Genomic DNA, 23,987 nt, shown 5'->3' with positions numbered 1-23,987 from the left:
ACAAAATTTTAAAAGTGAGCTAGCTAGTCATACCTAATTAATCGATCAGGTACTAGCCCGAAAATACTGGCAACTATGACATGACTTAATAGCATTCAGTTGGCTTCATTCGCACAGAGCGCTCCCTCTTTTTTGTTTCAATCTTGGTACATGTTAGTTGAAATAACCTGCATACTATATTTTATGCATTGGAAGATTGTAAATTTGGCACTGATCCATTCATTCACTTTTGTTTTTAGGTATTTAATTGAATGAACTTGCATGCATGTAGGAATACACGGCAAGACATGAATCTGTCTTTGTGCTAACTTAATCTCAATCAAAAATACTAAGTAAAGAATATTCCCCGGTATTAAATAATAATTCCCCAGTATTGTTCAATGTTCGGGATCACAGTTGCCTTGCAACGTGAAGCAACAAATTAGTATTGTTCAAGGAAACTTTATTAGGCCTCTGCTAGCAAAGGAAGCTTTGCAATGGACAGAGCTCTTCTCTTGTATTTATAAAATCCAGTTTTAGAGATTAGTACAGACTGAAACAAGCCCGATACACAATCTGCCTGACTACATCAACATTGCTGAACGTACTGTTCAATGTGTAAGCCACGTGGTACATGTGAGATCTACGGTCCAACACAACATAATTGGCCACAGATGACTACCTTTCTAGACCCAACAAAACTCACTGCAGACACATCTGGAAACACATTAGGTATGTTCGCCAAACATGTGATTTGTGCAGGCCAGTGGGGTCAGTTACATACAAAATTGGTGCTGTAGCGCGAGGGTGGGTGCTGATATCGATCCAAGTATGTACACACAAAAACATCCGTATTTTCAAAATTAGCCGACTGACCATACTTAAAATAAGTGGTAATGCCTGCAAACACGTGCCAGAAACATAGTCATAAAACACTTCCCTTGTCTCAAGGTGTGCCACTTATTTAACCTCCAACAGTCTGCATCATCCAGCATGCAACATCACTTAATACCATAAAACACGATGCAGCAAGAATACTGCCATACATTTTACTCTCTGAGAGCAAAGGCCACATTGCATGCTCTAAAATAAAACAAACATAACTGGCCTCCAAGACACGCAGATAAACAAGCACGAAAGGAAACCTGTACAAAGCATTCCTTGGGAGTGCCTCTGGGAGAGGTGGAAAACAAAATGTCCATTTGCCTCCTGACTTGCACAAAAGCAGCCCTCCCCATGGTGGCATGGATGTTCACTTACGCCCTGCACGAGTGTCATTGTGTCCTATCTACAAGATTTTGGTACAGATCTCCCCATCTGCCTATCCTACACAGCTTCTCCATTCTCCTGCATCAGGATATAGGTGGTTGTGTTGCCATCTTCTTCATGGATCACTTTCTCTTCTTCAGGTCCATTCACGTCTGAGGCAGCTGGCATGGCCAAGATTGTTTCGTCTTCTTCGTCCTATAATGACATTGGACATCCTATAATGGCAGCTGATGCTGAGAGGTCATTCAGCCAGTATAGGAACATTGTGTCTAAAAAGTGCCACTCAATAAACAATGAACATACCAAACATTTCCTGATGCTGAAGCACATTTACCTTCACCTGTAGGTTTGGAGGTTGTTTATCTAGTCCATTGTTTGTATCCAATGTCATCAATTGTTTGTCTTTTGTTAGTTTGGTAGAATGCTTTGCTATTCCTCTTTGTGAAAAAAAAGTAGGAAAAATAAACCATATATCATTTGTCCCTTGCATCCCACACAAAGTCGCAGAAATATTCCGCTGATTTCACATTTTTTATTCGCGGATTTGTAAAGTCTATGTCGCGGCAAAACAAATTTTCCATCACAGAAACCTAAGGTCTTTCCCATGGAATGCCCAATACTTCATTAGTAACTTACCACAACTGAAACAGTTATCTTCCTTTGCTCAGTGTTTTTACTATTATTCCAGAGCTGATGACGCAGGTATTATTGACCAACTCTCGTATAATTTCGAGGTATTCACGAAATTGCCCGGATCATCACACATCGATCTCGACGAGTTCTGGTCTTTTTTTAAATCAGTGGCTGACGCATGTCTAACACACCATGCTCCTGTACGTGAGACGAAAGTGCGTCCCAATAATCCATGGAACACCAGGCACATTTTGCACCTTAAACGTAGACTCTCCACACATCAAAGAAAACATCAGCACGACTAACTAGTTCTGTTGCAGCTAAGGCAGGGGCTGAGATCTGAGATACGTGAAGCACGGTTCCGGTTTCATAACGTTACTTGGTCAAATTTTCTCATACAGACCCCTTCAAAATTTTGGCGTAACTTCACTGGTCCTCGCAAACAGGTACCAAAAATCGTACATAACGAGGAGGAAATCAGTCAGCCTAATGTGATAGCAGACGTGTTCAACGATTATTTTTGCACTCTGTTCACCGTTGATAACAACTAACAATCACCCATTTTGTGCCACCACCCACCGGTACGCGTCCCAGACCTTCACGTATCTGAACTTATCTTCACTACTGAATTTGTAAACAAAGAAAAGTGACGGCCCAGACGACATTCCTTCGCCATTTCTCCAACGCTACGCGGAATGGTGCTCCTGGTACCTCATGTTATATTTAAACACCTCTCAAATTAGCAGCTACGTATACCTAGTGCATGGAAATGCGCTCGGGTAATCCCTGTACATAAATCAGGCTGTATGATGACGCCCAATAACTGTAGGCCTATTTCCTACGTCTGTGATCACATATCTAAATTTCTTGAGCAAGATGGTTTCTTTGGTCAAGGGCAGCACGGTTTTAGTCGTGGCTTGTCGCATAACTCAACTGATTGAGACTGGCATTGATTGAGATCTCAGAGATCTCAAATACACTAAATGTAGGAGGTCACATTGATGTACTGTTTCTCGATTTTTCAAAGACATTTGACCGCGTATCTCATCCGAAGCTACTAAAGAAACTTCATGAGATTCTCGCTATTGACAACCTAATTAAATGAACTGAGTTCTACCTTGATGATAGATCACAATATGTTTCAGTCCAGAATTCCTGTTACCTCTGGCGTTCCACAAGGTTCAGTGCTTGGCCCGGTTTTATTTTTAATATTCATCAACGATCTTCCAATTTCTTTATCTGTCTCCTGCCGTCTTTATGCCAATGACTGCATGCTATTTCATGAAATTAGAAGTAGTTCTGACTTTTAAATGTTAAACTGTTTGCTGATGTAATTGGGCTAAAGATTGGCAGATGCAACTAAACATTAGTAAATGCTTACACTTACCTATAACCCTGAGGAGAAATGTGCAAAACTATGCATATACTTTAGACGGGTACTCATTAACTACTGTTTCTGAAGCTAAATACTTAGGTAGGGTAATACTAGGTAGGTAATACTCCAATATTTACGTCTGATCTAAACTGGAACAAACATATAGAATATACGGTTCGTAGGGCCTCCAAGTGACTATGCTGCCTGAGACAAAAACTGTGTAACAGCACAAGTGCTACTAAGCTCACTGCCTATACAACCCTTATGCGCCCTGTTCTAGATTATGGTAATATGATCTGGGACCCGCACACATGCAGCAACTGAGACAGAATAGAACGTGTCCAGAGAATGGCACATAGGTTTATATTTAAGTCCTATCGCCAAATGAGCCCAGTCACTCCATTGTGTGATTTGGCAAATGCTGAGTAACTCCACGTCCGGAGAAAACTCCACAGTCTGAAATTCCTCGATCGACTTATCAAGGGTCACTTTAAGCTGCAGGCTGACGATCTCTCCTCATTCTGTGGTCTTCCACAGTCAAGAACGCGCCATTGCCAACATTTACACGTGCGTACCTCACGAGTCGATGTTCAAAAATATTCATTTATACTAAGGACAACATCTGACTGGAATAATCTCCCGAACTCCTTAATTATTTCTAGTGATTTTTCATCAGAAATTGAGAGATACGGGTGTATGATATAGTGTTCTCGACAGGCTGAGTACATTGCTTTACTATTATGCATACCTCAGAGTATTGTACCGGAGTATTTGTCTGTGTATGATGTTTTCTCTCTGTGCACTTTGTTTTGTTATATTGCTTGTATAGTTTGTTTTACATGTCTGCCATTCGTATATTTTCACCCCCTCATGCTTTTGCTGCCAAAGGGCGGCCAGCATTATAGATAAATAAATAAAATAAAAAATACCTCGATTTGAGAACAGATTACGCTGTGTCATCCAAAGGTCAATAAAGGAGGTGAGGAGGAAGCAACTTTCAGTAATCTTGATGACTACGATAGCTTGGATTCGTCGGGGCATCATTTGAAAACTCCGACTTGTACAGAGACAATAATGACAGTGATAGCTACTATACTGAATATGTAGCTGTAAAGTGTCACTGGTTCAGCTGCATAGACCCACATCTAGGCCAAAATATGTTGCTTTGAAGATATGACTGACACGTGAGACAGGAAGACAAAGGCGGGAAAATTGAGTGCAAGTAAAATGTCAAGGTATTAACATCCACCTGTGGAAGATCGTTTAAGTGGTAACAAGTACTTACATTAAATCCAAAACATTCATCCATATCTTTCTGCTTCTGTTCAAGACGTCGTCTTGCTATCTCTGCTTCCCGCTGTGGACCGTCCAGTTCAACCTTCATAATTCCCAAGTCCTCTGCACATAAAAAAAGATGGGAACAGATATAGGGCAATGAGTATCTAGGTCTGTGCAGAAAGTGAAAAAATACTGATCTGACTACACATGAACAGCAGTACTAACAGTTCAAAAACTTAAGAATATGAAAAGCAACTGCATAAAAATGTCTTGTATAGTTTTTATATCTAAAGTTTTGGCAACAGCAAATTTTAATACTAAATTTTAGGGCAGTACCTGATAAATGGTTAACAAATAATGTGAAATAATTAGCAAATTGGAACTGTATGATGAAACCTGATGAACCAAATACAAATAATATGACATATAAGAGGTTAAGTGGAGAGCAGGTAAAGGAAAGTAGAGCAAGGTAAAGAGAGTGAGAGTCATGTGTTAAGCTGATGTCCTGAGCATACCTATAACATTTCTGTACCTAAATGAGAGGATACATTGAGTTTGCAAATGGCATTTGTTTTTCTATCATCATTTGTATCCTTGCTACTAAGTACAGTGCAATTCTTAGGGTAGGCGGTACATATGTTGGAAGGGGTATCATGCAATGAAACATGATTTCAGGTGTTACACTCACAGCAAGTGCATCTTAACTTGGGCATACTAAGCTCATGTACCAAAAGCCCTCAATCAACCAACCCAAAAATAAATAGGCATTGCATTACGTTACAAAAGAGACAAGGTAAGGCTGCAAGCTGCACGTCTGTTTTTGCAATGAATCATTGTTCATGATGATGTGGCTTCACGCAGTGCACTGCATGACATCGCAGCAATACGATTCAATGTTTTCACAAAATACGGAGCATATCATAACTACAGTGTACTTTCAACTTATGAACTCTCAATTTAGAAATTCTTTTGTTGTATAAAAGGTGCCCCACGGAATAAAACATCGACTAAGAATAAGAAATCATATTCCTCCTTTGCTTTCATGAACCCTCAATTTCCAAACAGTGCATGCATAAAGCAGAAATGCACCAGGAATAAGGAAGCGTTTTTACCCCGAATCATTAACAGCTTCAGCTACATCAGCCAGAGGGCAATAAAGCAGCACTTGTTTGTGAGGATTGAGGTTAAATCAGCTATGTATCAGGAAGGGTGACTCAGGTTTCAGTACAAGACAAAGTAAACAACGGCCCTTCTGCACTTTGGAACAGACACATTGGGAATAAATGAAGTCTACACTGTCTTGGTTGTGTCAGGGCTAGCCATTGCAAAGTCAAACTTATGCTGAGAAGAAAATGACAGTATTAGCTATTGTGCTGTAAATGCTTCTCCAAAATGACACTGACTCATCTACATAGAACCATATCCAGGCTACTATGCATTCCATTGAAGACTGTTGAGGGAGACGTAGGAAAATGATCTGCAAGTCTAGCATTAAAGTAATGTTTATCCTGAGCAGAGTCTCAATTTATTTTCGACACAAAATGTGGTTTTTACCAAGTTTCCTTTCGTTATACCACTTTCCACCCTTTCCATTCATGCAAAACCTCTATTTAAGATTTCCTGGATTTGTGAACGACGAATTTTGGCCATTGATATATTGAGAGTTGACTGTATTTGTAAAGATGCTGAAGTTTATTTTCAAGTACCACTGTAGTATATACAGTAAAACTTTGTTAAAACGTAACTGCGTAAGCCCTGGTTCCGCTTTAAAAGTACTCAAGCTGAGCCCCCGACAGGGGTGCCATTAAACCTAATGCATTCGGTAACTGCTTAAGCCGTAGTGTTGTTTTGCGTACTTGTCGGCTAATCTGTACTGTTTTCACGTTGTCCTGTCGTGCTGGCTACGATTTCAGTTGCAAACATGTTACATAGGCTGTGAAATATGGTGTCAAACACGTGGCCAGCTATCACATTATCCCATCGGTATAGCTAGGGTTCCGGGTTTTAGGATTTATCCGAAAAAATCCTAAAAACGTACCCCAGTAAAATTTTAAGCAATTCGGATTAATCCGAAAATCTCCCGATAACCGGGTTATTGTTCTTGGCCTCCTTTTGTGTCCTGGGTTTCTTCTGACCTTGGATATCGACCCTACCGCAACATAATAATGGTATCCGTGACCTAGCGTTTTCTACGGTGGTCGTCTCGACCACTAGAGGATTCACCGCCCGGGCTTTTCTCCCAGTCTGTTTCCTGATCTCCTTGTCCTACACGAGACCTAAGCACTAAAATAAGCATCGAACCGAGGTCATACGGAGTGCTCTTTTTGAAAGGGCAACTAGTTGCAGTGTTGACGACAAGATGGACGCGAGCGAAAGCTGCCCTGCGACTACGTCAAGGAGTACCCCGATTTCGAGGAGTTCACATCGTCCCGCGATCGCGATGCAGAGGTTGTTGTATGTAAGTACTGCCGCACAACAGTGAGCACTACACACCGAAAGGGTGCATTTGGAATTGCAGAACACCTCAGAGTGTGTCGTACAAAATGTATTGTTAAGCTCGTGTCTTTTTTTTAGTGTTGAAGCAATAAATGTGACTGCGTTTTCGCTGCACAACCATGCGTGAGTCGTCAAGTTCTCTCCGAATTTCGGATATTAACTGAGCTGTAAATCATACACTCCGAAGAAGTCAGTTTTTTGAAAAAACAATAAACTCCGAAAAACATCCTCCGGTAACGTCCAGAAATAAACTCCAAAAACCTGGAACCCTAGGTATAGTCGAGTATTCCTCCTTTCAAAGTGCGAGGTCACAGGAGAAGGGCGAGGTCATGAGAGAACCGCAAGAACGCAAGGTCCTCCTTGAACTCCTTCCTCCCCCCTAAAGAATAGCCAACGAAGGTGCGGCCTTCATAATATTCGAAAAGGGGGAAGCCACAGGAAAGCATGGGGCGAAAGCGTTAGGTGCTGGTTTGTCGGCAAGCGACAATAACAGATTTCTGCCAATCAGCATGAAATAAAGGGTTAGGATGTGCAGGTCTTGTAAATTGCCTCGCAAATAGTGTTTCTCATCCATTGGCCGGTAGATGGGTGCGTATGTGCAGTTTTCAGTTATGCCGTAGTACCACTTTGTATGTACTTCTTGCGTGTCACCGCCAGGTATGCTTTAATGGGGTTCTACTGTAATTCATCCCCTGAACGGAATACTGTACATTAATCAATCAGCTTGGAAAGTTTCTAACCTTTGCAGCCCCACTTATCTCTCATCACTCACAGCTTCCCATGTGAGTGCACTGGTGTGCCACAAGTCAGATTACAAAATGAAAGAAAATCCAGTATGTAGTATGAAAGTAACCACACAACATGAAGAGCAGCAAGAGAAAAGTTCCTCGAATTATATGGAAGAGCTTCATTGCACAAGATACCTGATACTTTGTTGTGAGGCCATTTAACCAAAATTAACATTATGCAGAATGTGCTTCAGGCACAGCCGCCCAAAATGTATTGTCAATGGCTTTTCACAAAGTGAAGCTATATCTCGTAACATTGAAGATGCACACATGTATAAAATAGAGACAAAGCAAGCCCAGATTATATATAAATTCATGCATCTTTCAGGAGTATCATTTTCATGGAACCCATATAATGCCAGACAAATATGCTTTTATGCTTGTCCTTTCTGGAACAAGTTGAGTGCATTGTAGAGTCAAGTACATATAATAGCCGTCTGGAGCTGCCTCTTTGCTCACAACATTATGTGAAATGTGGTCTGTTAACAGCGATACATTACACTAAAACTGTCATTGCCAAACCTAACAGTGATAAGATTCAAGCACAGTGCACAGAACGAAATGCAGAGATGAAAGTTCCACATGACAGATAGGAGAGGGCCATCGTAGACGCAATGTGGTAGTGTAGTTTCAATTACTGCAACCAAGGATTAGTAGCACGCGATTCACAGATGATTGCCTATTCCTATGTGATTTGAGGTGAATGCCGAACAGGCACTGGTATGATTTTTGCTTGATTTTAACTATTCTTTTCTTGGTTGCATTGATACAATACTGATCAAAGCTTCAATTTCCATCAGAAGCGTTCTTAAGCAGTTTTCACTGTGTCAATATAGAAGTATGTAGGAATTCAACGATCAGTTTCGAACCTTGGCTGGCAACCATTTCCATGGTCGCATATTTGCGTGGCCGTCCTCGCGACCTCTTTATTGTTGGGCCCATACCTAGAAAACGCATGCATTATAAAATCATAACATAACATTTGTCAAATAAAAATGCACACAAGGAGGAAGACACACCTCCTTTGACTACTTCAGTGACTATGGTGTGCTGCTGCTGCTGCTCTTGGGGCATCTGCTGGATGATAGTCAGCTCCTGGCCGTCAGCACCAGTTGTGGTGAGTACGCCCCCGTTGTTGGCCACATGTACAGCTTCCTGAGACGTTATTGCTCGTATGGCATGTTGTTCCATAGACACACCATCTGCTGCAGGTATTTGGATTACCTCGAACACCACCACCTGGAACAAGCATAGGCATCAATTAAGAAACTGATTGCTGTGTGGAGTGTTCATCAGCACAGTAAGTGGTTCCCAAAATGATTGTGCTTCTCATAAGATATCGTGCCACTACTGCCTGCGGCTCTGTTTTGCCCAATTACTACACTGCACATTATTTCATACCATGGTTGCTTTGTAATGATTTCATTGCATAGGGGCTCAAGTGTGATTGTTGATAAAACAATCACCCCCTAGTCCTGGAAGTACTAGTACTTTGTTAGTGATTTTTTTTTAAATTCCGTGTTAGCTTCGCGAAGCAACTGTGGCGATGAGCAGTGTACAGATGTGGACTAATGGGGAGAGGGACAGCAAGAACGAGTGGGGAACAGGGGGGTTAGTATGTGTCCCAGGCCAACTTCACGAGGAAACTGTACCAAAATTCGTCTGGAAAGTCTTCGGAAAACCCAAGGGAAAACCTCAGACAGTACAGCCGGTGGTAGGATTCGAACCCACCACCTCTCAGTCATCAGCACAACCTTGGCGACCACCAACAAGCAGGACGCCTTACCCGGTCGGCAGTGCCACTGGTTTTGTCATTAACAGAGTTCACATGACCATTGCACATTTCTGTGCTCCAACTATGGATCAGTTTTCACTCAAATCTCTGCATATATACATACAAATGCAACATACAAATGATTATCTGCATTATAGCTTCAGTCATGGAGATGATTCTCATGGACTTAGCATGGCACTTATCTTAGTATCACTGATACTTTCCTCAACTCCAAATTTGATATTTTTGTCCATTTTGGCATTACCATTATATAGAGCTCTGACAGATCAAAACCCAACATGACGCTACTGTTAAGAGGGGCTAATAGGCAAGAGATGCCATAATCCTGCCAGTGATATCCCAGCTCACCCCCGGCACAGAACTGTTCTAGCAGACAATTACCTAAAGGCGTTGGAGGAAGTGGTACACCCACCCCTTTACGGCCCATTTCTCCACAGATCCTTAAAAGTTAAGGGCTATGATAATATCCTGTTCTTGTCTATCTTGCTAATTTCCAACACAGTGGTGGTTACTTTTACACACGTTATTTTTGGTGGACCTCACTGTGTACAGCACAAATAGCTTGCATGCAACAACAATGGATTTGTACTACCTATTACTTGACAAACAGCATAGACACAACATGAATTATTAGAAATTCCTGAGGATGTTTACAGCCATGCCCCATTGCCTAGCCCACAAGAACACCCACCTGCTGGCCTTCTCCCATCATGCCATCTTCCATGCCAAGGTCATCCATCTCCTCATCTTCTTCTTCTTCGACCATAAAATCATCTTCCTCACCATCAGGTTCTTCACCTGGGCCTTTGGGTTCACCAATACGCATCGCTTCCGCTCGTTCAGCCGCAGTTGCCTCCGGATCGTGGATTGCCAAGTGACGGATAAGGTTTCCCTATAACATGTTACACGCTTCAAGCACACTGCGACTCATTAAGGCTCACCACATTACCTTATGGCGAAAGGCCTTGGAACACTCAGGACACTCGTGAGTCTTTTCCTTGGGAATGGGTGGCACATAATTGGGGTCGTGATACAGGTTTTTGTGTCTCTTCAGGAGCTGCTTTTGCCTGAAGGCCTGGTCACATTCATCGCACCGGAATGGTTTCTGGTCCGTGTGGATTAGCATGTGTGATTCCAAATGCCGTTGAGAGATTGATGCATAAGGGCAGAGATCACACTTGAAACACTTCTCGCCCTCGTGGCTCTTCACATGCACCTACACGGTAAAAAAAAACGAAAAGAACTTGCTGTTAAACATCGCTCACACTAGTGAGATTCACGTGCAAGCCCTCTGTAAAAAAAATAATAATTTAATTGATGCATTCTAAGCTAATCTGCTATCAGTTGAACATACTGAGCGGTATTAGGACTGCAATATTCAGAAGATGATATACTTTTTGTGGCATTCATGCAGGAAGCGGTAAAAAGGAGTAAAATATATGACCGTGTATGTGCATTATTTATCTACTGCAACAATTTTTCTTTTTTTTTTGAATGGGACAAATATTAATATTACACACCTTGTATGTATACCGATCTGGAAACGATTTTCCACAGCGTTTGCACTTGAGAGGCTTATCACTAGTGTGCAGCTTCTGCACGTGGATACGAAGATCCGTCTTGCGGCCACACGTTGTTGGGCAAAGCTCACACTGGAAGACAGGCTTGTTCCCAGAGTGGATCAATTTGTGGGCTTTCAAACTGTTGGACTGGGTGAACCGGGCGTGACATACGTCACACTCGTAAGGCTTCTCTCCCGTGTGAATACGAAGATGCCTCTTCAGCTTGTATGTGTCAGGAGAAGCGTATGTGCAGTGAGGGCACTGGTAGGGCCGTTCACCCGTGTGGCACCTCATGTGCCTCTTCAATTTACTCAGTTCCACAGAAGCATAATCACATTCTGTACAACGATGGGGTTTTTCATGTGTGTGGCGATACCGCACATGCCGCACTAACTCCCCGGATGTTGTGAAGGCAGCTTCGCACTCCTTACACTGATGCGGTCGTGTACCAGTATGAGTATTCACGTGGTTCTGCAAAGATGCTAGTGTCTTGAAGCCTCGCTCACAGACAGAACACTTGTGCGGTCGCTCCTCCGAGTGGCTCTTCATGTGTCGAGAGAGCAGGTATCGTTTTGGACTCGTATAATTACAGTAGTTGCACATGTGGGCTTGCGTCACTGTCTGGCTTTTCTTGGGTGTGATCTTTATTGTGCGCATCTTTGCCACAACTTGTCCCCCAGCTTCTGCTGCTGCAGCAGCTTCCTCCGCTGCAAGTTCGCCTGTGTGTTTTTCACCACCCTCGTTGAAGTCGTAGACCGACATATCAACATCACCACCTTTTGGTCCTTCTTTTCCATCTTCAGGTTGCGAAACAATTAGAACATAACTCACTTCCCCTGGATTTGTGTCCGATGGCACGATTGTCACTGTCTGGTATGAGTTGCCCGTGTTTAGGATCACCTAAAACAAGATTCAAAAAGAAATAATGTATCCGGTTTCACATAACTCAAGAATGATAACACAAAGAACGAGGAAGGACATCTCACAAAAGCACATAAAACTTTGTTGTTCTGGCATTAATAAAGCATAGTGCAGAAAAGAAACAATGTAACCATTAGATTCCCATAATTTCCAAGTGTCTTTCAAGAGACATATCGTTTCCAAAACAGTGCTGCCTTCCGTCAAGGACATTGCAGTAGGAACCTCCAAGGCAATGGAAACTTTTATAGGTTGAAGGATTTGTAATTGTTGTCAGCCTCCAACAGTTCGGCTCGACTGTAATAGATTTCCAGCTTCATAAGTGAAACACATGTGTGGTAGCAAGTGTCCCGTTTCTGTATTAGCTCTAAACTTTCATGTTGCAACAATTCCAAAGCACTGTGAAAGAAGCGGCTCCCTCACTCTGTGTCCCTGAGCGCAAATGTTGCTCTACAAGAAAAAAAGAGCAACCTACGAGGACCAGTGTAGCTTTCGAATATTTGCAAAGCTGGTTTGGAATATGTCGGATAGTCAAGAGCAGGAGCACTTGCTTAAGGGGACTGAAAGCACTCATTGCAATGCACTGTTAGACATGTGTGTGCAAGCGCAACACATACCTGTTGCTCTTCGCTTCCATCGTGTGATGCTCCAGGCTGCATGGCCACAAACGTGGGCTGGTCTGGTGCTTCGGAGCCTTCTCCAGTCGACCCACCTTGCTGCTCAACAGCCTGCAGCAGTTCCTCTGTGCTTTCGTGTCCAACCTAAAAGAAACACAATGATGCAGTCATAACACAATACAGGATAAGAGCGTCATACTTAAAGAAGCATGGACGGCACCTCGAACATGTACCTCCTTACTGCGTGACAGGAACATACTACCTTCAGGAATTGTCACGCAAAATATTTCTTTGGGGAAGCGCGCACTGCCCGAGAAAATCAGTTTACAAGAGGGCACACAGCGACAGTGATCTCTCCCAGCTCCTTCTAGCATGTTGTGGTGTCATACCAGCAGATCACTTTTGTTGGTGCGGAAAGGAGCAAGGCGAAGGGTCGACTGCTCTGCTTCAGACGTGGGACAGGCGGCACCAAATACAAACACACAAAAAAGAAGGCGCCGCTTCACTGTTGGGCAACTGACGTGACATCGCAGACTGGCAGCTGAGGGAAGCAGCTCTTCTGACCAGCGAGACTGAAAACTCTCTTGCGCTCATACTTTTTGGGAGAATGTGTGTCGCAGGGCCTGCAATCCCAGTTCCACTCCATCTGACATACAGGGTGTCCAGTGAGAAAGTGCCATTAAATTTCTAAAAATAGGTTTAACTTCAGAAAATTATGAAACGACTTGGAATACACGCACACAGACTTTTGCCACAGATTCACGCCGTTTGCATTCGCGTCACACATTAATTAAGCTAATTTTGCTAATTGAACTCGAAAATTAGCCAAGCAAAGGTAACGTTTTTCTTGATGAATTCGGAAGCCAATGGCCATAGCACACTATTCCAACCGAAATCACAGGTTTTTTTAGAAGATTTGTACAAAAATTTGACAGCCGCAAAACCGTCACTTGGCAAGGCATGCTCCATGAAATTTGCGGTGTAAATGTAAAAAATGTAAATGCTGGCTGTGCCTTTATCGAGAGAAAGTGGACACAGCCACACCCGAACAAGGGCATTACAGCGCTAGCCGATGTTATCAGTGGCTGGGGACTGACGGTATGCACGTTGATAAGGGTGCAAGGCATGATTATCTCCTTGTTCGCATAGGAGGGAGGGTATTTGGATGGAACGAAAAGTTCCGCAAACGTAAATATCAGCAAGCGCACCTCGCACGGGGACTGTTTTGCGGCTGTCAAATTTTTGTACAAATCTTCTGAAAAAACCTGTGATTTCGGTTGGAATAGTGTGCTATGGCCATTGGCTTCTGAATTCATCAAGAAAAACGTTACCTTTGCTTGGCTAATTTTCGAGTTCAATGAGCAAAATTAGCTTAATTAATGTGTGACATGAATGCAAATGGCCTGAATCTGTGGCAAAAGTGACGCTTTCTCACCGGACACCCTGTATATTTTTTGGACCCCTTCCATGCTCCTTTAAGGAAACTACACAAAAACCCATGAACAGTACACCCTGAAATGAAGCTGAAGAGCCCTACCTGGCCAGCTATGGAAGCTGGAATGGTGACCGCTATCTCCCTGGGCTCAGATCCTTGACCCTGAGAATCTCCGACAGCCAAGACAATCTGCTGAAGTCCATCTTCAGTCGTGGCAGTTGCTTGAAAAGTCTTCCCGTCAGCTGTCGTGGCATACCCACGGATAGCTTCAAGCTGCCCCGAAGCTGTCACCCTAGCAGTAGCTTCGCCCGTGTCATCCCCTCCAGCAGCATAGAAAGTGGCTTGCGCAGGGGTGTAATACGTCGTAGCGCCTTCAAATTGGCCCTGCAACAGTACATATAGGAGCGCATTTGCATCAGGTGTTCTTTGTGAATTTCGGAATACACTAATGTTTATTTCAATATAATGCACATTCTGTTTTTATGAAGTCATCAAATATAAATTCATCCCACATTAAAATTTACACGAACACAAGCACAGTGTATGCACAAAGCAGAACATGTGCTATCTAGTCATGGTGGCATCGACAAAGACAAACACAGCAGAAGCCTCAAAGCACCTAAGAACAATGAATGACTGAAAATACAGCAGTCATCGAAAAGGACAGACAGCAGTGGGATTTGAGCCCACACTTCATGATTGTGAGACAAGGGCATTAGAGGAGGAGTGGAGGGCATTACTGATTACACCACGCTGGCGTGACTTTCCCAAGGGTTTGCCAAGAGTCACGCAGATGGCAAAACAACGCACTCATTTGGTGAAGCAGACCACTGCCCCATCGTGTACAAAATAACTGCGCATTCAAATAAAAATGGAATGGAATATTATGTAAATGTAAACACTAGAATACAACCATTGACACCCAAGGCAATTCTTTGCTTCAGAGTCTTTGCATCCGTGTAAAATGCATAACTCAAGCGTATTTTCAGCTCATATTATGAGCACCGTAAAACATGGCTTTCCCTCGCAGTCCCATTTTATTACATGCGCAATGTGAAATGTACGTATATGCTTTTGAAATAAAGACACATGTACGCTTGTACGAGGTTGAACTCTTGTCCTGAGTTGCGCATCCCATCCATGCTTGTGTATTTCATCATGTTTTGTAGACATATATCTCATGCTTAGTATTGTACACAGAATATCGTTTACCAGGTAAAGAAGAAAAGAGTCTGGTCACCTCTTTGGTTAAAGCGACATTCCAGACACAAACCAAAGTTAAACAAACGTCCCGCGGCACTCTGACGATGCCTACGTGGGGCAGCTACACGAGTGACCAGCCACACAGAAAGACGGAATGAGAATGATGGCTTATTCGTAGCGAAGGTGCAGCAGACGACAATGTGTGAAATATACCAATTAAATTTGCAATCAATTATTTATAACAGAATTTTATAGCCAGTTTGTTCTTCAGAAAAATCAAGCCATCCATTCGTGACAGGACTCACTGATTACGTTTTAGCATATCTCAAAACGGTCCTCAATCTCTTTTCAGTCTTCTTCTCGGTCACACACCCTTGCGAGGCCTGTCAACGTATGGTAGCTCATGCTTACGCCACTGTGCAACAGAAACTGGACGCGAACATGACATTCATCTTGTATCTCAAAAATTAAGATGCTCTGCTGGGTAAAAGTTTACATTTGGCATCTACACGTAACTTGCAGTTGAATGTTTGTTTGTATTGGTCTTTTATGGCACAATGGCAACTAGCAGTCGAATGTAATGCCAATGCCAATCCCAAAATCAGCGGACAGCTGCTGACCATTCCTTTAAAATAATCAGTTGGCAGCGTTTTGGTGTGGGGTATGACCACTTAGGGTATGACAAGTACCCTTTGTTGCTACTGCCTGTGCCGATAGATTTACATAATATAATATTGCTGGACTAACCCTAGCAAAAGCTCAATTTCAGAGGCACCAGGTGACACACAATTACATTTCTGGGAACCCAGTTTTCCCAAGACCTTACCTGGCTTGCTGTGGCATACTGGAAGCCATCGGGTGTCTGTGTCACATAATACGTCGTGGTACCATCCGCTGAAGCTGCGCAGTCACCTTCAGAGCCATCGGCTTCCGAAGAGCCCAGCGCAGTTTCGCCGGCTGCAACGGCTGCTGCTGCTCCTCCATCTCCCTGAATCTCTTTGTTGAAAGAAGCCAGATAGTTTTGGATGTCAGAGATGGCCTCAGAGTCACCACCACCAGGTTCACTCTCCGTGGAAGCTGCATCAGCCCGTACATCTGTCTGCTGTTCTTCCATTGCACCCGTATCACCCGTTTGGTGCCTTCAAGTGTGTGATGTGCAAGTGGTCTCTGGCTGCTTCTATGCTGCATGTTACAATAAGATGTCACCTAATTGCATATTCAAGCAGATCTGCATTAAATCCTGTAGCATAAAATAGTGAACCACAGTCACACAAACTATGTGACTAAGGGAAGTGCACCATTCAACATATCTCGTTCTGTGTGTCTCTGTTCATAAAGATTAATGTTGTTGTTAATGCTTTGATAAACTGCATTTGCTGCACCAGCTTGCTGATGGCAACCTGATTGGGAAAGGTGTTTCTTCAATCAAAGCATGCCAATTACATTTATAGGAGAGAGACAAAAAAGAACACTGTGGTGGTGTGTATCTGGGGCATAGCTGGGAACACTTTGCTTGGGTAAAACGGGCACCCAGAGAAAAGCAGCAGTCCCACAGAGCACCATGCACTATCCAAGGTGTCAAGAGAGGACGAATGAGCACAGAGACCCCTCAATGGGAATGATCGTGGTTGCTGCATCACATAACAGAAAGTGTATATACTTGCATTATCAAAGCATTGTTAGTTCTTGGTACATTAGATACTACAATGGTACACACACATTATGCCACTAAATGCACCAAAAACTGCAAAATCTGTTTGCAGTTATGTACTCTTCATAACTTCAAACAGATTTCGCAGCTTTTTATGTACAAGCCTGGGTTCTATCGACTAGCAAAACTGTTTCACACATCACAAACAACACGAAGTGATTACAAACAATTACAACAAAATTCACATTGTTTGACTGGCGAAAAATAAAGGCAACCGTTGCAAAGCCCTACTAGTAATATCTTATGCAACCTATCATTACCATTCTGCATTTCTGGGTAAAACGCTATGTACCCTGGTACTTGCACCCTGACCAAATTGTATGAATAAAACCCGCCTTCTCCAAAGATGAAAATCTGTTGAGCATATGGATATTAGGAGCAATCGTCGATCTGTTAGTCTTTCACAAATGTCACCCCAACCAGCCATTTGACGGTTATGAATCTCTCCCAACTTGTGTGGCTGCCAACTCACACAGATGTCAAAATGAATTTCCACATTACCCAATGGAAGTGTGCAAAAAGAACATGAGTAATCACCTCATGGCCTATATGCATGATACCACTGCACTTTAGCCAAGCCTAGCAAATGGAGCACCAATGTTATTGTGTGTTGCAAATGGAAGCTGCTATGTTGAAGACATTCTCTCAATCACAACGGTGCACAAGAACCCAGGATGGGGGCACGAGAATGCTTCAAATGCAGGTGATTGCGTATCTAAAAAAATTATGCACAATTCAAAAGAAACAAGGCATGAGCTCAAAACTTACGTTTCTGAGTGGTACATGTTCTACACTAACTCCGGTTTGTGTATGTGCTCGTATGCCTTTTTATGCCTCAAAGTCGATTACTGCTATTTATAGTCTACAAGCTGATACAAATTATAAATCAAGCATGGAATGGTTTTCAGAGAAACAACCCCTCCACAATTATCAGCTTGAGACATAGCCCGTTTTATACTTCCTCAACGACGACCCCCACTTATTATTAATAAAAAATTTATGCTCAAAGACACCCATGAATTCTTTCTTTACCCTGTCCAATAGTGACTGCAGAAGCAAGTTTTGGATTTTAACTTGTGTGGTTCTCGACTCTTTCATTCCAGTTGGTCAGCAAAAATGACAATGAAGAATACAAGGAGCATAGCTTAAAGCCCTACTTTCATGGACAATTTTTTTTTCTTAGTCATTTGTTAGTGTCTTGCATTTACTGTGTAGCTGTAAATGAAGAAACTGCCTTGTGTTCATCTTGCTTCACTGTTGCACAAAGGTACAAATAAAAAGAATGAAGTTAGAATGGTACGATGATAATCATTTGGTACGAGATGAGCTGATTAAAAACTTGAGTAAAAAGAAAACGTTTCGCATTGGCCCATTCGGTTTGCTGCGCCAAGCCATGTGCATTGGGTTACGCATCGCTGGCTGCCGATAACGTATACATTGAATTGCACTTGACTTTTCCATATCAGTTTGACTGCTATCGCCATGCAACAGAATACGTTTTCGCCAACGACTGCCTGAAGCTCCCGGAAGTAAAGTGAAAATTTTCCATCGCAGACTCCAAGAGGGGGAGGAAGGGAAGGAGGGGAGGGATGAAAAAAAAAAAAAAAGCAAAATGTGCGTTGCGCCGTCGTATGAGTAATATTGTCACAAGATAGACAAAACTTGCTGGCGCCATAGGATTTTTGCAACATGTGTCTGGGGGCATGGCTATGAACGCTTAATACATAGAAACGTTGTCGGGATCGGCACCGACCTTGATGGTTGGAATACGTGTGCGGAAGCCATATTTGCGCGGCAGCAAATATGGCTTCTTCGAGTCTCCCTCCCCGATACATACTACACGAGTCTGCCACATCCCGTCATTAGTAAGGACACAAAACACATAAGCAGGCTGGTATGAAACGCTGGCCGGCGATGGAGGAAAGTCGCGACATGAAGACCCTAGTGATAGACCAGGGAACCAAGATGTCCTAAGCGCCATCTGCATGCCCGATGAGCGCCACCAGCGGGAGAAAGAACAGAGGTTTCTCGGCCATGAGTTTGGTTGGCGGTCAGCCCGTGTTATCATTCGTCCCGATACACCTAGTGCAACGTCGTGATGCAGGAATACCCTACCTTTACCACGATCCTTCAGGACGCTCACACCAGCCGAGCAGCCATGAAAGTATCCTGCAGACCAGATCTGTACAAAGCGTTTTATTGGCTGGGGACGTTAGGCTTAGGATATCGCGTCGACCTTCCTCTAGCATATTGCTGCTATTACGATCCCCAGATATACGAGATTGCTCACACTTAACACGCAATTTGTCCTCCTTATTGTGACGCCAGAAACATCGTGAAAACGTAACTGTAATAACGGGATTGCTTGTAAATAAAACATGAAAACTTACTGGGAAATATCAAAGTCCAACACTGGAGGGCGTTGTTACAGGTTCTCCATAACGGCAGAGTGCTCAGACAGATTATCTGCGCATGCTCTGTGACGTTGACATCCGGGCACTAGGGAACGGAAGAGGGAGGGAATGCGCGAATTTGAAAATGGCAGCGTGCTTTGTATCACATAGGCGTTACATGAAAGCACACGAAGCACAAAAATGCCGAACGAGCATCTGAAACTTGCGTATTTATATTACTATGATGCCTAAACAGTGTCATAAAACAAAAACGATGTGTAAATGCACAGAGAGAAGTGTGCATTTCCAAAACTGAAAAAATGCATGCAGTGGCTGGTTGTCATGTTGGTCATACCGGGTCACTGATCCTCGTGAAACAAACATTACTTTTGTCGTTGCATATTAGAACGTACCACTCCAAGGCTAGACAAGAATAAGAACTCTTTAACGAAGGTTATTGTATTATTATTATTATCAGCTGGAAGTGTCGTTGCAACGAACCAATTCATTGGCGGCTGAGATCATGTGTATGAGCTTTTCGATCTTTTCTGTGTCTTTTTTTTTTATGCGTTTTAACGCAGTTGCGAGTAATGCTGATCATCAATTGACAAGGGTCATTTTTCTCAGCCCAGCTATACCTCTGCCAAGGTGCAAAAACGCCAGCGATTCCGTGCTTTGAGGGTGCATGGGGGGGCAGATACTAGGACGCATATGTGCTCTCCAGCATAACATTTAAACACAAAAGGCTGTGCAGAAGGGTACTTCTCCGTGGATAATCGGAACTTTAGTTATCGGAAACATTCCAGTTGTCTTGGCTAAATTATCGATGGAGGCCTGGCGCGGTGATTCCCTCTGTTACTGATATTTTTCAGTTTTTCACGGTGGTGCCCCGTACTTGCAACGCACATCGCTACGACTGTCAGCGCTGCGCTGTGCCGGAAAACAAACTATCATAAACCACGTGGATTACAGTAGCCCAGCAGCCCCAGCTAGATCTTGTCTATAGTGTAGTTTTAGTACGGTTTAGTATGACTAAATCTAGCCCAATCTAGACAAAATCAAAACAGAGAGGAAGGGACGTTTATGTCGCGTTATAAGTATATAGCGTTAACACAACAGGACTCTTGGCAGTGAAAAAATGGCTAGGAAGCAAGCGAGCTGGTGAAGATGATGCATGATGACGCTTGGCAGTGTCATCATGTATAGAAGTCAAGCAGCCAAGTCATGACTACGTAAAAGTTACACATAATTGTCTATACATAAACTACAGGTTTTCCCGGCGATTTTAATCCAAGTGCCAGCTAAATTAATCCATGCCCCATAAAGTTTGCATGGCACGTGGATTAATTTCGATGGTACTTGGATTAAAATGACCGGGAAAACCTGTAGATACATGCTGAATACATATAGAAAAATACGTCTCGCGAAACAACGACACCAGCAACGCAGCAGCTAAATGGGACGACATGCATTCGTCTACTACTTTCAAACAAGATCATTAAAGGTGATTCCGAGCACACAAATGGGATGCCTATCACTAGAAGATAAAAGGAACGAAAATACACCTTGTTAAGGGGTAATCCAACTTGGTAAGGGCATGATCTATTATACACAGGACTCATTACGTGGCCTCAGCAGCTGTCGACAACTAGCAAACTGAACTTGGGGAAGTTTCCAACCATTTCCAACTTCCTGCTGGCGTCCTGGGGAACAAAAATTCGCGTCATGGGGAACTAGGGACACAGCAAAGACAAGCTCATGGCGTGAAGTGCGCCGACTACGGAAAGGGTAACGTAGTGTCAATGCCTCACATGGAAATTTTCGTGAGGAATTCCGATGTTTTACGAACATATGAATTTGGCAACCTATAGTGTAAACGTAGGTGAGCTGGGTGGAGAAGCACAATAGCAATGGAGCCCATGCATGGACACACAAAAACACAGACAACACAGGTGATTCAAGTTTAACCGACAATGCTGTATTAATTGTTTTGTATGCCCACGCTGAAGCTTTGATTAGGGTGGAATATTAATATTACAAACATGAATGGCTAGTAAATATTTACCAACTTCAAGGTACCTTGATAGTATGCTATTTATACGAATCACACTCACCTACCATAAAAAGAAAATGCCCTACACTAATGGTAAAATCATCTATCCGATGAATAGAAACGCGAAGCGTTCCAACTCTGTGACCTCCTCTTGGTTTGCTAACTCTGATCGCTCGCTGGTTAGTACCTGCGGGTCACTTCTAGCATTAGAGTTTCTGAATAGGGGTACCTAAGAGTTTTGTGTACCAAAAAGGATTAAGCAGTCGCCACTGTGCATTGCGCGCAAAACAGTGTATGGGCTTAGGCATGCGCAGAGGCGAGCCCTTGTTTCTTTGGGGACCCAAAGCGCTTGGGTACCCTATGCTTTAACATAGAAGTAAAATGCAAGCGAGCTGGTGTATACTTGACGTTGGCAACATGTCCCTGATATTGGGGGAAGGGAACTGCTACATTAGAACTGCTATGAAACGAAGAGTCTATAGTGAAACCCACGAGAAAATGAGATGTTTGAATTCGTCGAAGAACAGCTGACTAATACTTGAAATACGTCCCAGCCATTCCCCAATAAACCTGGCGACAGGAGTCGTGTGTAGTGGATGTGAACGATAAAAAGAGTGCATACCCTAACTTCTTCGCTCAAGCACATGCGGATCTATACTTCCCGGTGGCAATACGTTGTACCAGTGACGCACGAGGGCCAGCGAGAGAAATTACGGGCACCAGGGATGACTCCGGATGAGTCCTGCCCGGGCCCCGGGCCCCCCGCCTCACGTCTCCTGGTGCAAGCAACCGTCGGGCCAGTGGTTTATCCAGAATCCCAAGCCTGGAGGGGCATACCACATGGACTACACTAAATGACACCGCCACAGAGGCCGTTGTGAGAGAAACAAAGAAAGCGAGAGTGTACAGAAAGGGGGGGGGGGGGAGTGGTAAATTCGTATAATAGAGGTCCCCACATATAAATAAATATATTGGATTATAAATAAATATAGTGGGATATAAATAAATATAATGGAATATAAATAGGGTTCCGGGGTATTTGGGGCTTATTTTTTAGCATATTAGGAGAGCGTTTTTCGGAGCTTATTATTTCCCAGGAATTCTGAGTTTTTCGCCGTTTATTTTTTACACATCTGAAATTCGAAGAAAAAGTGATGACTGGGAAACGACGTGCTCACAAAAATGATTACAAGCATGCCTCGCAGAATCGTTCACTGTTATGATGCAGAACTTGCGGACACTGACATCTGTATCACGATGAAAGATGAAAGTCCCTTCTATGTTTGTTCCAGCCTCAGAACATCAGTTTCTCTCTTGTTCATCTGTATCACGATCGCCTGGCGACGTGAACACCTCGATATTCCTTGACATATTCGTAAGGCAGCTGCCGCTTGCATGCCATCTTATTGTCTGCGTTGCAACAACTATCTGTCCCTTTAAGAACACAGTCAGCATGTCATATGTGCGCCCTTGCGTATCTTGAGGAAGAAAAGGGAAGGGTAATTCGCAGAAAAAGGGGAAGGAAAATCCTAGGCGCTGTGCATTTTCCGAGGGAATTTGAGAAACGGCCTTAAATGCCCTCATGTCAAGTAGAGTCACTCAATAAGGTACCCCTTGGGACACCCTATGCAGTGACTCCAATGACGGCCTCTGGTAAGGATGGAGATCGCCCGCATTACACGAATACTTCGCGCATTGTTATACGAAGAAGAAGTGCGTGCCTGCTGCTTGGTGGATTTGGGTAAGGGAGCCGCCCCTATTCCTTGTCCCAAGGGCTGGTAACCCACATTGCGAGGCAATCTCGACACAAGAGGAATCGAACCCGTCAAATAGTCGGCAGGCGATGGCTTTTCCTGCTGATCGAGAGCTCTCAGTCACTGGAACTCCCAAAAGCGGAGTTTTTCGGACAAATCCGAAAACCCGGAGCCTGATGTATCGCCTCGCGTTGCCGTGTGGCGAGGACGAATTTGATGTCTAACGTTATACGTTATACCGGGTGGTGAGGTGAGGTGCCTGCACAACCTAGGTAGTCCTACACCGTACGATGCGTTGATGTTACGCTGAGGTGAAAGCTGCTCCGCTATGTACCACAGCTCCAGGGCTGGCAAAGAAGGTTCGTTTGTTGGGAGGTTGTTTGTTGATCCCAGGGAGCAAAAAAACTGCGTGACTGAGTGCAGGCTGTCTAACAGAGGTCGAGGAACTGGCGCTGTGATCGACTTGTACTGTAATTAGATTTGGAACTCAGTTCCAGTGGCGTAGCTAGAGGGGTTTTTTTTTTCGAGGATTCGAACCCCTCCCGAAATCGTGCCTTTGGTAGTGCATTTGGGAAAGGGAAACGAGGGTGAAATCCTCCTCCCCAATGTAAATTCCCCATTGAACCCCTCACGAAATATTTTTCTGGCTACGCTACTGCTATGTCCTGCTATGTCCATATCCGTACGATCTTGAACTCTACCGAAATGGTGCCCCCTATGGGGGCGGT

The 23,987-nt window shown here is 43.5% G+C and overlaps 1 protein-coding gene across 7 annotated transcripts; it reads right to left on the bottom strand.

Annotated features, from left to right (window-relative positions):
• Positions 1–425: 425 nt before the first annotated feature.
• Positions 426–21,078, bottom strand: LOC135378014 (transcriptional repressor CTCF-like). 7 transcript variants are annotated; one of them, XM_064610828.1, is made up of 12 exons: positions 21,018–21,077; positions 19,450–19,558; positions 16,175–16,530; positions 14,248–14,529; positions 12,711–12,854; positions 11,134–12,075; positions 10,563–10,718; positions 10,305–10,505; positions 8,838–9,057; positions 8,688–8,762; positions 4,542–4,654; positions 426–1,443 (listed from the first exon to the last, which is right to left on the bottom strand). In XM_064610828.1, exons 3-12 carry the CDS (start codon positions 16,460–16,462, stop codon positions 1,306–1,308), a joined length of 2,559 nt encoding a protein of 852 aa, XP_064466898.1. In that variant the 5' UTR covers positions 16,463–16,530; positions 19,450–19,558; positions 21,018–21,077; the 3' UTR covers positions 426–1,305. The 7 variants fall into 7 exon arrangements, with proteins under 7 accessions (XP_064466898.1, XP_064466892.1, XP_064466897.1 ...); XM_064610822.1 differs by having other exon boundaries at positions 10,563–10,829; positions 21,018–21,076; XM_064610827.1 differs by lacking the exon at positions 8,688–8,762 and having other exon boundaries at positions 10,563–10,829; positions 21,018–21,078.
• Between the last annotated feature and the right edge of the window lie 2,909 nt (positions 21,079–23,987).

This window comes from Ornithodoros turicata, chromosome 1 (genome assembly GCF_037126465.1).
Source record: "Ornithodoros turicata isolate Travis chromosome 1, ASM3712646v1, whole genome shotgun sequence".
Lineage (NCBI taxonomy): Eukaryota > Metazoa > Arthropoda > Arachnida > Ixodida > Argasidae > Ornithodoros > Ornithodoros turicata.
The sequence above is the reverse complement of the archived record's forward strand: the minus strand, read 5'-3'. Positions and strand labels throughout refer to the sequence as shown.

What these genes read in the sequence shown, in the direction of transcription:
- LOC135378014 (XM_064610822.1), bottom strand. Translation starts at nt 16,462, where the DNA reads ATGGAAGAACAGCAGACAGATGTACGGGCTGATGCAGCTTCCACGGAG. An exon ending in CCAAGGCCTTTCGCCATAAG is followed by an intron (nt 10,506 to 10,562) that starts GTAATGTGGTGA and finishes AACATGTTATAG; the next exon opens with GGAAACCTTATCCGTCACTT. An exon ending in CACTGAAGTAGTCAAAGGAG is followed by an intron (nt 8,763 to 8,837) that starts GTGTGTCTTCCT and finishes TGCGTTTTCTAG; the next exon opens with GTATGGGCCCAACAATAAAG.